Source organism: Cololabis saira, chromosome 2 (genome assembly GCF_033807715.1).
Source record: "Cololabis saira isolate AMF1-May2022 chromosome 2, fColSai1.1, whole genome shotgun sequence".
In the NCBI taxonomy this organism is placed as follows: domain Eukaryota; kingdom Metazoa; phylum Chordata; class Actinopteri; order Beloniformes; family Belonidae; genus Cololabis; species Cololabis saira.
This window is the reverse complement of record NC_084588.1, coordinates 33,320,861-33,333,181: the sequence shown is the minus strand read 5'-3', so window position 1 is coordinate 33,333,181 and position 12,321 is coordinate 33,320,861. Positions and strand designations below refer to the sequence as shown.

The 12,321-nt window shown below is 39.4% G+C and overlaps 1 protein-coding gene across 1 annotated transcript in view; it reads right to left on the bottom strand.

The window, feature by feature from the left end:
- Positions 1–261: 261 nt before the first annotated feature.
- LOC133456494 (C-type lectin domain family 18 member A-like) overlaps positions 262–12,321 on the bottom strand; it is a 124,141-nt gene continuing 112,081 nt past the window's right edge. The window contains exons 14-17 of the mRNA XM_061734978.1: positions 5,669–5,841; positions 3,486–3,599; positions 1,730–1,887; positions 262–1,490 (exon numbers count right to left, since the gene is read on the bottom strand). Of these exons, the coding sequence (XP_061590962.1) occupies positions 1,452–1,490; positions 1,730–1,887; positions 3,486–3,599; positions 5,669–5,841 (484 nt within the window). The 3' untranslated portion in view covers positions 262–1,451. The remainder of the gene's footprint in view (positions 1,491–1,729; positions 1,888–3,485; positions 3,600–5,668; positions 5,842–12,321) is intronic.

Sequence of the window (12,321 nt, the reverse complement as noted above, 5' to 3'; positions counted from 1 at the left end):
GTTACCAACCTTCATTTTTGTTTGGATTGTCGTACAGACCAAATGAAAGTAAAATGTATCAACCTGGAATGAAACTTTTTCACACATTTCAGCATTTCCTAGCTGATGGCTTCAAACTACAGATAATACAATCCTTGCCCCCACCCCCATGTTTTCTGTTAAATTCCTCCACAGCGTTTCCCTCTGGCCTTTTAGAAAAAACACAAAGCAATATTCTTCGTTTATACTCAATATGAAAATACTTTTACTACAGTGACAGCGAGCGTTTTTACTTGGTTTATCTCAACAATGCAAACAGAAACATGACAACACTGAAATGATAACATTATTTTCTTCTAAAAAAAAGATCACACGAGAACTCCTAAAGCAAGATTAAAGTCAGTCAACTAAACAATTACAGTAAAGTATACAATAATACACAATATTACACCAACTTGGGCCTCTGCACATTTATAAAAAGTGCCAATAACATAGAGGAATAGAGCTGTAACATTCCTCAGACTCATTTAAAACAGATACAATACTCTTATCTTTAAAAAGGTGGAACAGGTTTAACTTTACATTTGATACTGAGACAGAAAAGCAGAAACAGTTTCCTCTCCTGAATTATGAGCCAGACAAATCCTGAATCAAGAGGTATGTAGTAAGGAAAAAAGGGAAAGCTTTTAATAAATAGCATATATTATATATGTATATATGCATCCTGAAAAACGATAAAAGAAGCTGATGAATTGTCTCGCACTTGGGTCGTACACTGATTTGACGCTACGTTAAATGTCACCTGAACTGGCCCAGATTGTTCAAGTTTAGCACTCAGAGCAGACTCTTCGTTGAGCACATGAGAGTAAACAGATGTTTCAGGGCCTTTAAGTTACTCTTTATGCGTTTCATAACAGCCCATGCTTTCCTTTTCATGTCATGTTTGTATGCAAACAGATTTCTGAAGAACAGGACCAAACAATATATATATATTTTTTTTTTTTATGTAGTAAAGCTCTCATCATATTGTTTATTGATGGAATTTGTCATCCGTTTTCTGATGAGAACTTGTAAATAAACAATTACAATTTTGATGCCAGAATTACTGATTCTGGAACATTTTGAGTCATTGTTTGCTGTTAACGTAAATCTGCTCATATTGTAGGAAAATTTAGTTTTAATTGGCAGCTCGAATCTTAGCTCTTCTTCACAGCAATACAATACATAATACTCTATATAGGATCTCCGTCTCCCAGGCCAACTTCACATGTTCATGCAGTTGATGTTTAGAACCTTTTCTGAGTAAAAAAAAAAAAAAAACAAAGTTGCTGAGACGGTTAAATTCATCATGTCATCTGATATGTACAGTCGACGTTGAGTCTCTGGTACGGGTGTTAACTCGAGGGTCTATGTTCTCTTCCTCCATGTTTGGCACTTCATCCTCATCTTCTGGCTTCTCTCATGTTTTTCTTTCATATTTCCTCCTCAGGGTCGGAGCTATGGTTGCTCATCTGTGGAAGAAAAGCAGGCAGGCAGACAGTGAGACGGGATAGTCAGAGAGGAACAAAGAGGCGTTTCATTAGCTGCCAGCTCAGACTGACTCGGAGGAATTTCCTTATGAAAGTATAACTGCTTTCACTGTAGTCTCCCATTTCATGTACACACATACCTCTGCATGTGACCTTTATGAAACCAAAGTGATGCTTATTCAAAAAAAAAAAAAAAGAGAAGAAAAAAGGGAAGAATGTACCGAGTGGTGGTCATCACTATGCATCCTCAGGTCAGGGCTCTCCCTGTGGATCCGGTGGTGGGACCTAGGTGGAGAGAGGGAGGAGAGGGAGTGCTCTGGGCTGCTGGGAGACACCGCATAAGGTGAGCCAACTGGACTGTACTCTCTCAAGGGAGACCCTAGCACACAAGAAGAAACAAATGTACTCATGCAGTCAAGGCTTTCTGGTTACTCTGTACTAGAAAGCAGGCAGATCACAAGAGCAGGAGTGAAGGGCTGGAGGACAGATGTGGAGATAGTGGGAGGGAGGTGAGAGATGGCTCATGAGAGGGTCAGGGAAGTGAAGTGTGGCGGGAGGTTAATTACATAAAGATGAGCATGATCAAATTATCCCAGGTCATTCAGATTAGATCAATGCATCCACGGCACAGATTCTACGGTTTACAACCACTGTACTGCACAGGAAACCGTTTCTATTTCACACATTTTCTAACATTTCAGTGAAGCAGATTGGAGTGCACAATTTTTTATTTTTTTTTAATTTTATTGGCTTTGTCTCGAACACAACAAAACCCAATCAAATTAAAAGCATCAAAATATTTAAAAAAAAGCAAAACAATTTAACAGTCTCATTCAAAAATAAAACACACAGCAAAACAATGTGTTCGAGAGGGAACAGGAGGAAGCAGAACGCTTATTTAGTCCTGTCCCTTCCTCACAATATATCACATCATATATAACCTATAACAATTAAATAAAATTAAAAGAAAAGAAAGAGAAGAAAAGAAAAGAAAAGAAAGGAAAAAGACAAAATAACAAAAAATAAATAAATACAACACAAACAACCAATAAGCAATATCAGTAATTATAATCATAATTGAACCGGTCTCCTACAATATCCTAAATTCAAGAGTCCAGTCTCCCAGTCACCTCTACAATGATCCACGAACAGCCTTGAATGCTGGCAGTTATATTTGTATCGTATATAATCCATCCACAATGAACAAAATAATAATCAAAGAAATACATATGTAAAGTAAATTACATTCTTTAGAGGTCCCCATTTTTATACTTGTCAAGAATTGCTTTCTTGTATGTGTTTTTAAACTGTATAGAGTTAGTGCTATGTTTGATTTCATCATCTAGACCATTCCACAAATCACAATTCCACAATCACAGTCTTGTTAATGGCGTTTCTGTTCATGATGAGTTTAATTAAGGCTGGTGTTCAAACTCCTTTTCTTTTTTTATGACCGTCATGATCATTCCCCGAGATGCCGCACGTGTAGGCAGATGTAATTACACAAACTGCCCACATGAGGGCAGCAACGTCCCTTACCTCCGCAGCAAGCATGAGGCGCGTTATCAAGACTGAATGCGTTTTGTGAAGCGACACAAGTTACTTAAACCGCACCGTTTGTTCAGTGAGTTTTTTTATTTTTCACAGAGCCACAAACCTCTAACTCAGGCTGGAATTACCCCTGCTGTAGGGTTAAAGAAAAAAAAAATCCTTACTGAAGGGAAATAATTGATTGTTCAGATAAAACAGCAGTGCCTCCATCCTTGCAGCGCGTTCCCATCCCCCCAGTTTCCCTGGAGCACAGATTCTGAATCATTTCGATTGGGGTTGCGACTGGGAGCGACTAATCAAGCTGAAATCTGAAAGTGGCATATTGCTGTGAGCCTACACCAAAATGATTTTGATGCACCGACACTTTATCTATCATTTAATCTCACATTCATCTGCCTCCGCTGTCTTTCTGAATGAGTGTCTCACCTTTGTGGTCATTCCTCTGTGTGTCCATCCTGTCAAGACTGTCAAGGAGCCCATCGATCTGTGTCTTTATCAGAGTCAGCTCCTTTTTAATCACCTGCAATTCTTCCATCCCCACTGCAGTGATGCAACAAGAAAGAATTTAAGTAATGTAGGAAATCACAAATCCTGAAAATATCTTTCACTGGGATTTGAAATTCTGGTATTGAAACAATACATATAACCTTTTTAATCATTATCAACAGTAATGACAGCTTTATTTATAAGGACAGTTTAACATTTTGGGGAATACACATCAAACTGCAGGTTAGATTGGCAAAACACAAAGACTGCAAGCAAGTGGAAAAAAATCGGTCTCTTCAAAAGGTTACAAAAACCACTCAACCTCACTAGGCCTGGAAAATATCTGGACAAAACACCAAGATTAAAAATGACTGATGTTTTACAGCACTATTATATTTTGTCCAGAAGCAAAGACAGATGAAGCGTCCTTCAGAAGTTAGTCTCTGTTGCTAAGCTAAGCTATAACGTCTCAGTGTCTTTATATTATCTTTTACGAAGAAAGTTGTACTGTCAGAGTCCCCCTTGAAATTGCTGGCGACACAAAGACAGCTCACCAGCAAAGTTAAAAGCATTTAGACGATAGGTGAATCTAGGGTGAAACAAAAGTTCAGAATTTGTGCTGATACTTATTTCTCCACTGCCATAATCAGACTCAGTACATGCCACAGATTGCTGGAAGGGTGTGTTAGTGAGAGAAAAAAGACCAATAAACAGATTTAATGTCGCATCATGTGTGAGGTTTGCATCCATAGGCAGACGAAGACTCCAAAGACTCATAAGGTAATAAGCTCAGGTAATTAATGGTTTGTGTGCTGGCTCAGTGCAGTTTGACTCTAAATAACCCCAGTATGAGCAGAAGCAGGTAACACTAAGTGTAAACCTTCTCAAAAAACGTTGTAAGTAACTTACTAATGTTGACAGAAGAAAATGACAAGGCTTTAGATGAGACTAAATGTGCTTAGCAGTTTATAGCACGAGAGCATGTTGAGGCAGCAGCCAGGTATTCATGGAGGGAGTTCTATATGAAGCAGCTGGGACCCAAACCTCACACATCAGCTTCTTCAGTAATTAAGTAGAGGGCAGAACGCTGGAGAAAGACACTGCTTAGGCAGTGGTGGTGTATATTTTACTTCATGTTTATTTACTTCATGACCATGCAGCCCTACATGTATACAACACTGTCTCTGCCCTTTAAAAAAAAGTGTACATGATATTCTAGTTACTGTATAAATAAAAGTAAAGGTGATTTATTGATTGAACGTGCACTACAATAAAGAGAAACAACTAAATTAAAAAAATGTGTCCTTTATGGGAGCTAACCAAAGCCAAGCCTGAGAATATGATTTTCTACATCAAAAACATATTCTTAAGACTGCCATCAGCTGAGAATCTGTATCAGTGATAAAAAAGGATTTAAGAAAAGCTGTCACTGGAATAAATATTAAACAAATGTATGTAACATCCTCCAGGCTTTTACGTGCAGTTTAAGCGACCACTGCTGATCTAGCCAAGGGGGAAAGAAAAATTGTATTTGTGGCTTTGAAAAGTCTGGTTTTAGGTCCAATAGCCGAACTCATTACTCTATGTTTGTAGCTCAGCTCTATGGTTCATATCCTTTATAGTATATAGGCTAGAAAACAGCATAATCCTCTAATCTGTGGCTGGAAAACACATTGAATAAGTGGATTTCTGAAATGTCAAATTTTTTACTCAATGCTTTCATGCTGTGAAAGAAACGTGCATATAATGTGTGATCCATTTGATGTATTTTAATGGAAAAAAGTCCTCATTATCTGAAATATAGAGGTCAATCATAGAGGTTTTTTGTTGCGTTTCTTATTTAAGGGTTACCCACAGGTTCATATTTGATGTAGCTTTTGTTTGTTTTTACAATAAAGTAGCATCTGACAGTGAATGCCATCTTTTTCATTTTATTTTTTTTATAAATCAGACACGTTTCCCATGTTCACCATTTTGACTTAAATGCACAGACTGTTATACTGTACGATCATTTTCTTTAAAAAAAAAAAAAAGAACACAAAAACCCCATTAGGAACATGCAGGATGGACAGCTTTGAGCACTGTAAGCGTAAACTCAGTTGCAGCCCATTCATTTTACTTACACTTGGCTGTGTTTGAACTATTGGAGTGGGTTCTGGAGCTTTTAGAGTTGGTTCTGTCTCGACTACGTCTGTGCCCAGTGGAGTAGGAGGAGGAGGAGCGGGATCTCTTAGCCAGACTGTGTCCCAGGGGAAGAGGAGAGAGTGATGCTGGCACCCGCTGGTAATCTTGCGCCCTGTAAATCAATAAGCAGTTTTAAAAATAGTGCATCTTTAATTGTGACCATGCAGCCAGTTGTGTCTCTGTTGTATTTTGGGGATACTCTTTCTGTGATAAATGCAGAAGCCCATTCTTGAGAGAGTAACAGTAGAAATGCATTTAGTGATACTGTGATGAAAAGGACTAAATTGAGCCGGAGAGCACAGAAAGCGATTGTTCTGCAGAACATTTGAGCTCTTTACAGCCTCTCTGCAAAGTGCAAAGCTTTCCAAACTTCACTTTAAGCTGTAAAGTAGGGAATTCTTCAAACCCAAAAGGTTAACTTTAAGTTCAGTCAAATAACAAAATTGTTCATGGCGTAGTGCACTAATTAAGTGACAAGGATCAAAAAGTATGAAAAACTGTACAGAGTACAGAGAGATGTTTCGATTAGAAATGTTAGTTCATTACTGATCTGCTTTAAATAACACACATACATACCGTATATATATATATATATATATATATATATATATATATATACATATATATATACACACACACACACACACACACACACACACACACAAATATATATTTCTCTCTATATATAAGATATTTTATTAAATAATATTTTAGTGTATGTTTGAATATATATATATATATATATATATATATATATATATATATTTTCATTCAAGTTACATCCAGGTTGCTAAACTGTTGTCAGCGTGGAAGTGGCAATTCATGCAGTTCCTAAAACGATCACTAGGGGCTTGCTCCAAAAGCAAGTCAATCGTCATTGACCAAGCAAGAAATCATGTTTCTACTGTGTCTCTCCTTCGAATTACCTCAGCCACAGCAAAAGTGTTGTTTTGTTGGCTAAATTAAAATTAACTGCTGCGTTTAACCGAAGCTGGGTTCGTAAAAACCGGCGATTATTTCGCTTAGCTTTGCAGCATGACGAAGTCTGGTGAGAGAGTGGTAATGGCTAGCCATTGCCCGAGCAGACTGTCAATCAACATCTGTTCTGTCATGCATCCTTTTTCTATGGCTGTAAATATGTTAATCTCTTCTGTAAAGATGGGCATCTTAAAGGAGCATGAGGCTCCTTTTAAGAAATGACTCTCTAGCGCCACCCTTCACCACGACGGCCGCCGGGGGTACTGCAGCCAACAGCAAAGCCGGCACGGGAGAACGGGGAGAACGCGCATGCAGCGTCATGTGACGTCACATCCGCAGCCCAGCGCGGGAAATTTGGGCCCGAATTGCAGCACATTTTGCAGCACACAGCCTGTTCAAGGCAACGGAGAGATACACTAGAGGGCTCATATTTTTTGGGTTTGGAACGCTTCATCTGACATTATTACTAGAAAACTTAAAATGTATACGAATGTTTTTCATAAATCCTGCCTCAAGCTCCTTTAACATGGGGTCAATGGAAATGAACTCTCTTTTGGAACCAGCCTCCAGGGGCCAGTCGAGGAACTGCAACTTCTTCTGAGTTCTGCATTGGCCTAAGCCTGGAATCCAGGATATGTCCCAAAAAAGAGCTTCAAACCCCAGACACCTTCAGACATCACGGAGGGTTTGTTTTATACAGTCTATGATTTATATCAAAATACAAGTGATATTCTTTCACATTAACAGCTATCGCAAACAGATATTATAAACACACACACGTACGTACGCACGCACGCACACACACTTTTTTCTATAAAGAGCAAGACAGTGAAACAGTTTCCCTCTCGCTCTTTCCTCCTCCCCTTGGATGGCTCCATGTCTCTATCTGTAACGGAATGTAATTGGTTCTGTCAGGACCAATCAATAGCACCCCTCCATGCTAGTAGTGCAGGTGACAGAGGGTGTATCACAGTCAACCCCTATAACGGTTACAGAAATGACACTTTGTCCAGGTCCTTTTCTGCAGAAATAGAAATCATGTGACTAAAGAAATTACCTCAGCACATATTGACCCAGGGGCCAGGTGAAAGATGGGCTTAAAAGGATGGGTAGAATCTTTTTTACCCATGTTGTTTTTTTTCCTGCGTAGCCAGGAATGAAGCATGGACTCGGTGCCGTAATAATTTATTATTCATCACATTTGTTATCCTGATTTTCTTTCTTTTTTTTAGATCTTGCTCATAATTAAAAAATTCTTGCTTATATATATATATATATATATATATATATATATATATATATATATATATATATAATATATATATATAATATATATATATATATATATATATATATATATATATATATATATATATATATATATATATATATGAATAAAAATACATTTGTGTGGTTGCATGAACTAGTCACAATCTGGGTAATTTTCAGTTCAAGGACAGTGTGAGTGCAGCCTAAATGGCTTCTGCAAATCCAGGAGAGTGAAAAGCTCCCCTGCTGTATATTACAAGCCAACAACAAGGAGACAAGCTGTCAGCTGCAAGGACTTAGAGTTTGACTGTAAAGTAGATTTACTGATTGAGCTGTTATCCAGCCATTCAGACACAGCCCGACTTCCGGATATTTCGTTTTTTAATGTTTTCTGTTTTGTTATATTTCTGTGAAGCTGCTCTAGTTAGCACAGAGATTTATGCCCCGGCTATGTTCCTTGCACATCCGTGGTACACATACAGATCAGAGCATCACATGCGGATGAAGTGCATTAGGAAACCATAAGTGTGTAAGCTTAGCGGCTCTGAGCATTGCTTGCAACACGGAGGCGCAGGCAGTTTATGGGAGTTTAGAGTCCTTTAGAGCAGTTTGCAGGGGCAGATACACAATGTGATGTTACACTAGCTTTGAAGTGTCATCCCAGAGAATGGAAGTTCAGACAATGAGAGGCAGCAGACGAGTGAGGATTACAGAAAAGTGTGTGAAAGTATGTGTGTGTGAGAGGGAGGGTTTTTGTCTCTGTGGATTAGACCCCACACGGAAAGCAGCTTTGTCAGCTCGAGTTGTTATCTGTGTGCTGAAAGACTCTTTACTTTTGTGTTTGAACAAGAGGACTGAGGACAAAAATACTAATTTCTCCCTTCCCCACATATTGATGTAGCCAAACAACAAACTAAGATACATAAATGCAGGTGCACAAACACACGTGCACGGACAGATACTGTCCTCCCTGATTCAAACCCAGAGGCATGAATACAAACATTAATACTCCATTTCTCCCCACGCATGCACGTTGTGTACACACACACACACACACACACACACACACACACACACACACACACACACACACAGCTGTTGGTGGTGTTAGCCGGCAGCAAGGGGAATAATTATGTACTGTGTTACAAACAAATTGAAAATCAGCTGAGTGCTCCCTGCAGAACAAAGACAGAAAAATGCAGACCTAGGAAATCCAAATAAAAACAATAAAACAAAGAAAAGCTGACAGTTCATTACACCTGAGTATCAAGGTGTGCAAGTAAAAGTGGCAGAATGAAATGCACAGCCTGTGTGTGTGAGAGTGTGTTAAGAGAGAGGAAAGTGACTGCCTCCTGTTATTCATGTGCTGACTGGAGAGGTCAGGAGTTAAGCCTGGCGGCGGTAGGAGGTCCCAGAGCCTTATCAGTGGATGACCGGTAAAACAGAGCCATACTGAGCGACTCTCACCTGACTGCTGCACTTACATTGTAGATGTACTGCTGGGGCTAAATTACCTAATAAGTGTCACATTACATACTTTAATCGAATCCCCCTCCCTTTTACAGAAACATTTTCTGTCTGGGCTCTAATTCTCATATTTAAGCTATATCTGGGTTTCGGTTTGTAAAAACAACTATTATTGCATTTGAATGCAGTCGGACGTTTCAAAAGCATTTAAAAACCATGAGATAGCTGCAGATATTCACTTCATGATTTATGTAACTACGTATCCTTCCCTGATTCTCCAAGCTTATATCATAGACATATGTTATATCAATATTGAAAGGTACAAAAAAAAGATAAACCTACTAGCGATGTAAACAGTGACACAGAGATGTCACTGCCAGTGGTGCTGGCTTTCTTATCCTTGGCATCAGTTCTTATGCTCTTGAAGATTGCGTTTAATAACTGCAACTGTCTCCATATGCAGGAAAAAATCCACTACGAGATGAACCTGCATTAAAGACACTCTCCAGCAGAGTATGGATTTGATATTCATGGTGTAATGTTGATGGAAGTCTTTCACCACAGTTCAGGTGGAGCATCGATTGGACTGTACACGCACGCACGCACGCACGCACGCACGCACGCACGCACGCACGCACGCACGCACGCACGCACGCACGCACGCACGCACGCACGCACGCACGCACGCACGCACGCACGCACGCACGCACGCACGCACGCACGCACGAGTTAGACTTAAACTACAGTTACAACTGAGTACTAAAATTAACATTGCTTAAAGTTAAATTCAGAATAGTTTAAATATTTCAGTCAAAGGCAGCTGTAAACAAATTAGTTTTTAATCTTGATTTAAAGGAACTGAGGGTTTCAGTGTTCCTGCAGTTTTCTGGAAGTCTGTTCAGGATCTAAGGAGCATAAAAGCTGCTTCTCCATGTTTGGTTCTGATTCTGGGGACACAGTAGACCTGAACCGGGAGACCTGATAAGTCTGGATGGTTGATATGGCAGCAACAAGTCCCTGATGTATTTTGGTTCTAAACCATTTAGTTATTTATAAACTAACATAAGTATTTTAAAGTCTATTCTCTAAGAAACAGGGAGCCCGTGTAAAGATCTCAGAACTGGAGTGATGTTGTCCACTTTCTTGAGAACCCGGGCAGCAGCATTCTGGATCAGCTGTAGCTGTCTGACTTTTTAGGCAAACCTGTGAAGACACTGTTGCAGTATTTAAGTCGACTGAAGATAAACGCATGGATTTTTCAAGGTCCTACTGTGACATTAGTCCTTTGATCCTGGAGATGTTCTTCGGGTGATAGAAGGCCGACTTTGTAATTGTTTTAACGTGTCTTTGAAAGTTCAGTTTTAATGGGCTCATTGTCTCCTGGTAACATTGTAATGTAAAGTTACGTTTCATCTGTGTAGTTATGTTGAATGTTAAATAGGAGGGGTCCTAGGATAGAACCTTGGGGAACCCCACATGTAATTTTTGTAGATTCCGATGTAAAGTTACCTAAAGTAGTCCTTGTCCTTTAAGTAAGACTCAAAACAGTCAAGTACAGTGCCAGAAAGTCCGACCCAATTCTCCAATTGCTCTAGCAATATACTATGGTCAACAGTGTCAAATGCTGCGCTGAGGTCCAATAATACCAGCACTGTGGTCCTTCCACAGTCTGTATTTATGTGGAGGTCATTGAACACCTTGACCAGGGCAGTCTCAGTGCTGTGGTGAGCACGAAAACCAGATTGGAAGATGTAAAAGTGGTTGGCCAGAGTTTAGAAGGTATTTACCGGTTGAAACACAGCTTTTTCCATAACCTTACTGATGAACTGAAGATTTGAGACGGGTCTGTAATTTTTCATTAGCAACTTGTCCAGATTGTTGTTTTCAGCAGTGGTTTGATGACTGCTGTCTTCAAGGTATACAGAACAGCTATCAGTCAAGTCTTGTTTAAGATTTCAACCATCCTAACTTTATGAGAGTTTTCATGAGACTGAAATCATCCCCACGTGAGAGCAGAGGCAGCCGTCCTCAGAGGAATGCAGTAATAAGACAGAGTTTGGATTTAACAGATTGTTTTCCAGAAAAAATGAGTGCCTGGTAATTGTGCTGCTCTAAACTGCAGCATGGACCTTTCAAGACATGCTGGTCTGACCGCTCACCTTTCACGTACTGTACATGCTGAAGTTGTGATTATTTGTGCAGGAAAAAAAAAAGTTTAGTATGAATACTGTGACTATGATCAAATTTAAAGGAGCTTGAGGCCAGATTGTGGCAAGATTTATGAAAAAAATCCGTATACATTTGAAGTTTTCTAGTAATAATGTCAGATGAAGCATTCCAATCCCAAAAGAATGATTCCTCTAGTGTATCTCTCCTTTGCCTTGAACAGGCTGTGTGCTGCAAAATGTGCTGCAATTCGGTCCCGAATTTCCCGCGCTGGGCTGCGGATGTGACGTCACATGACGCTGCATGCACGTTCTCCCCGTTCTCCCGTGCCGGCTTCGCTGTTGGCTGCAGTACCCCCAACGGCCGTCGTGGTGAAGGGTGGCGCTAGAGAGTCTCATTTCTTAAAAGGAGCCTCAAGCTCCTTTAAATGTTGGCCATAATTAAAATAGAATAGTTGAAAATACAGTATTAAACAGTGACATACAGTCAGTCCGGAAAGTATTCAGAACGCTTCGCTTTTCCCACATTCTTTTAGGTTACAGCCCTATTGATAATAGGAATAAATTCATTTTTTTTCTCAGAACTCTACACAAAATACCCCATAATGACAACATGAAAGAAGTTTTGTTATGATTTTTGTAAATTTATAAAAAATAAAAAACTATAAATATCACCTGTGCATAAGTATTCAGAACGTTTGACATGAAGCTCA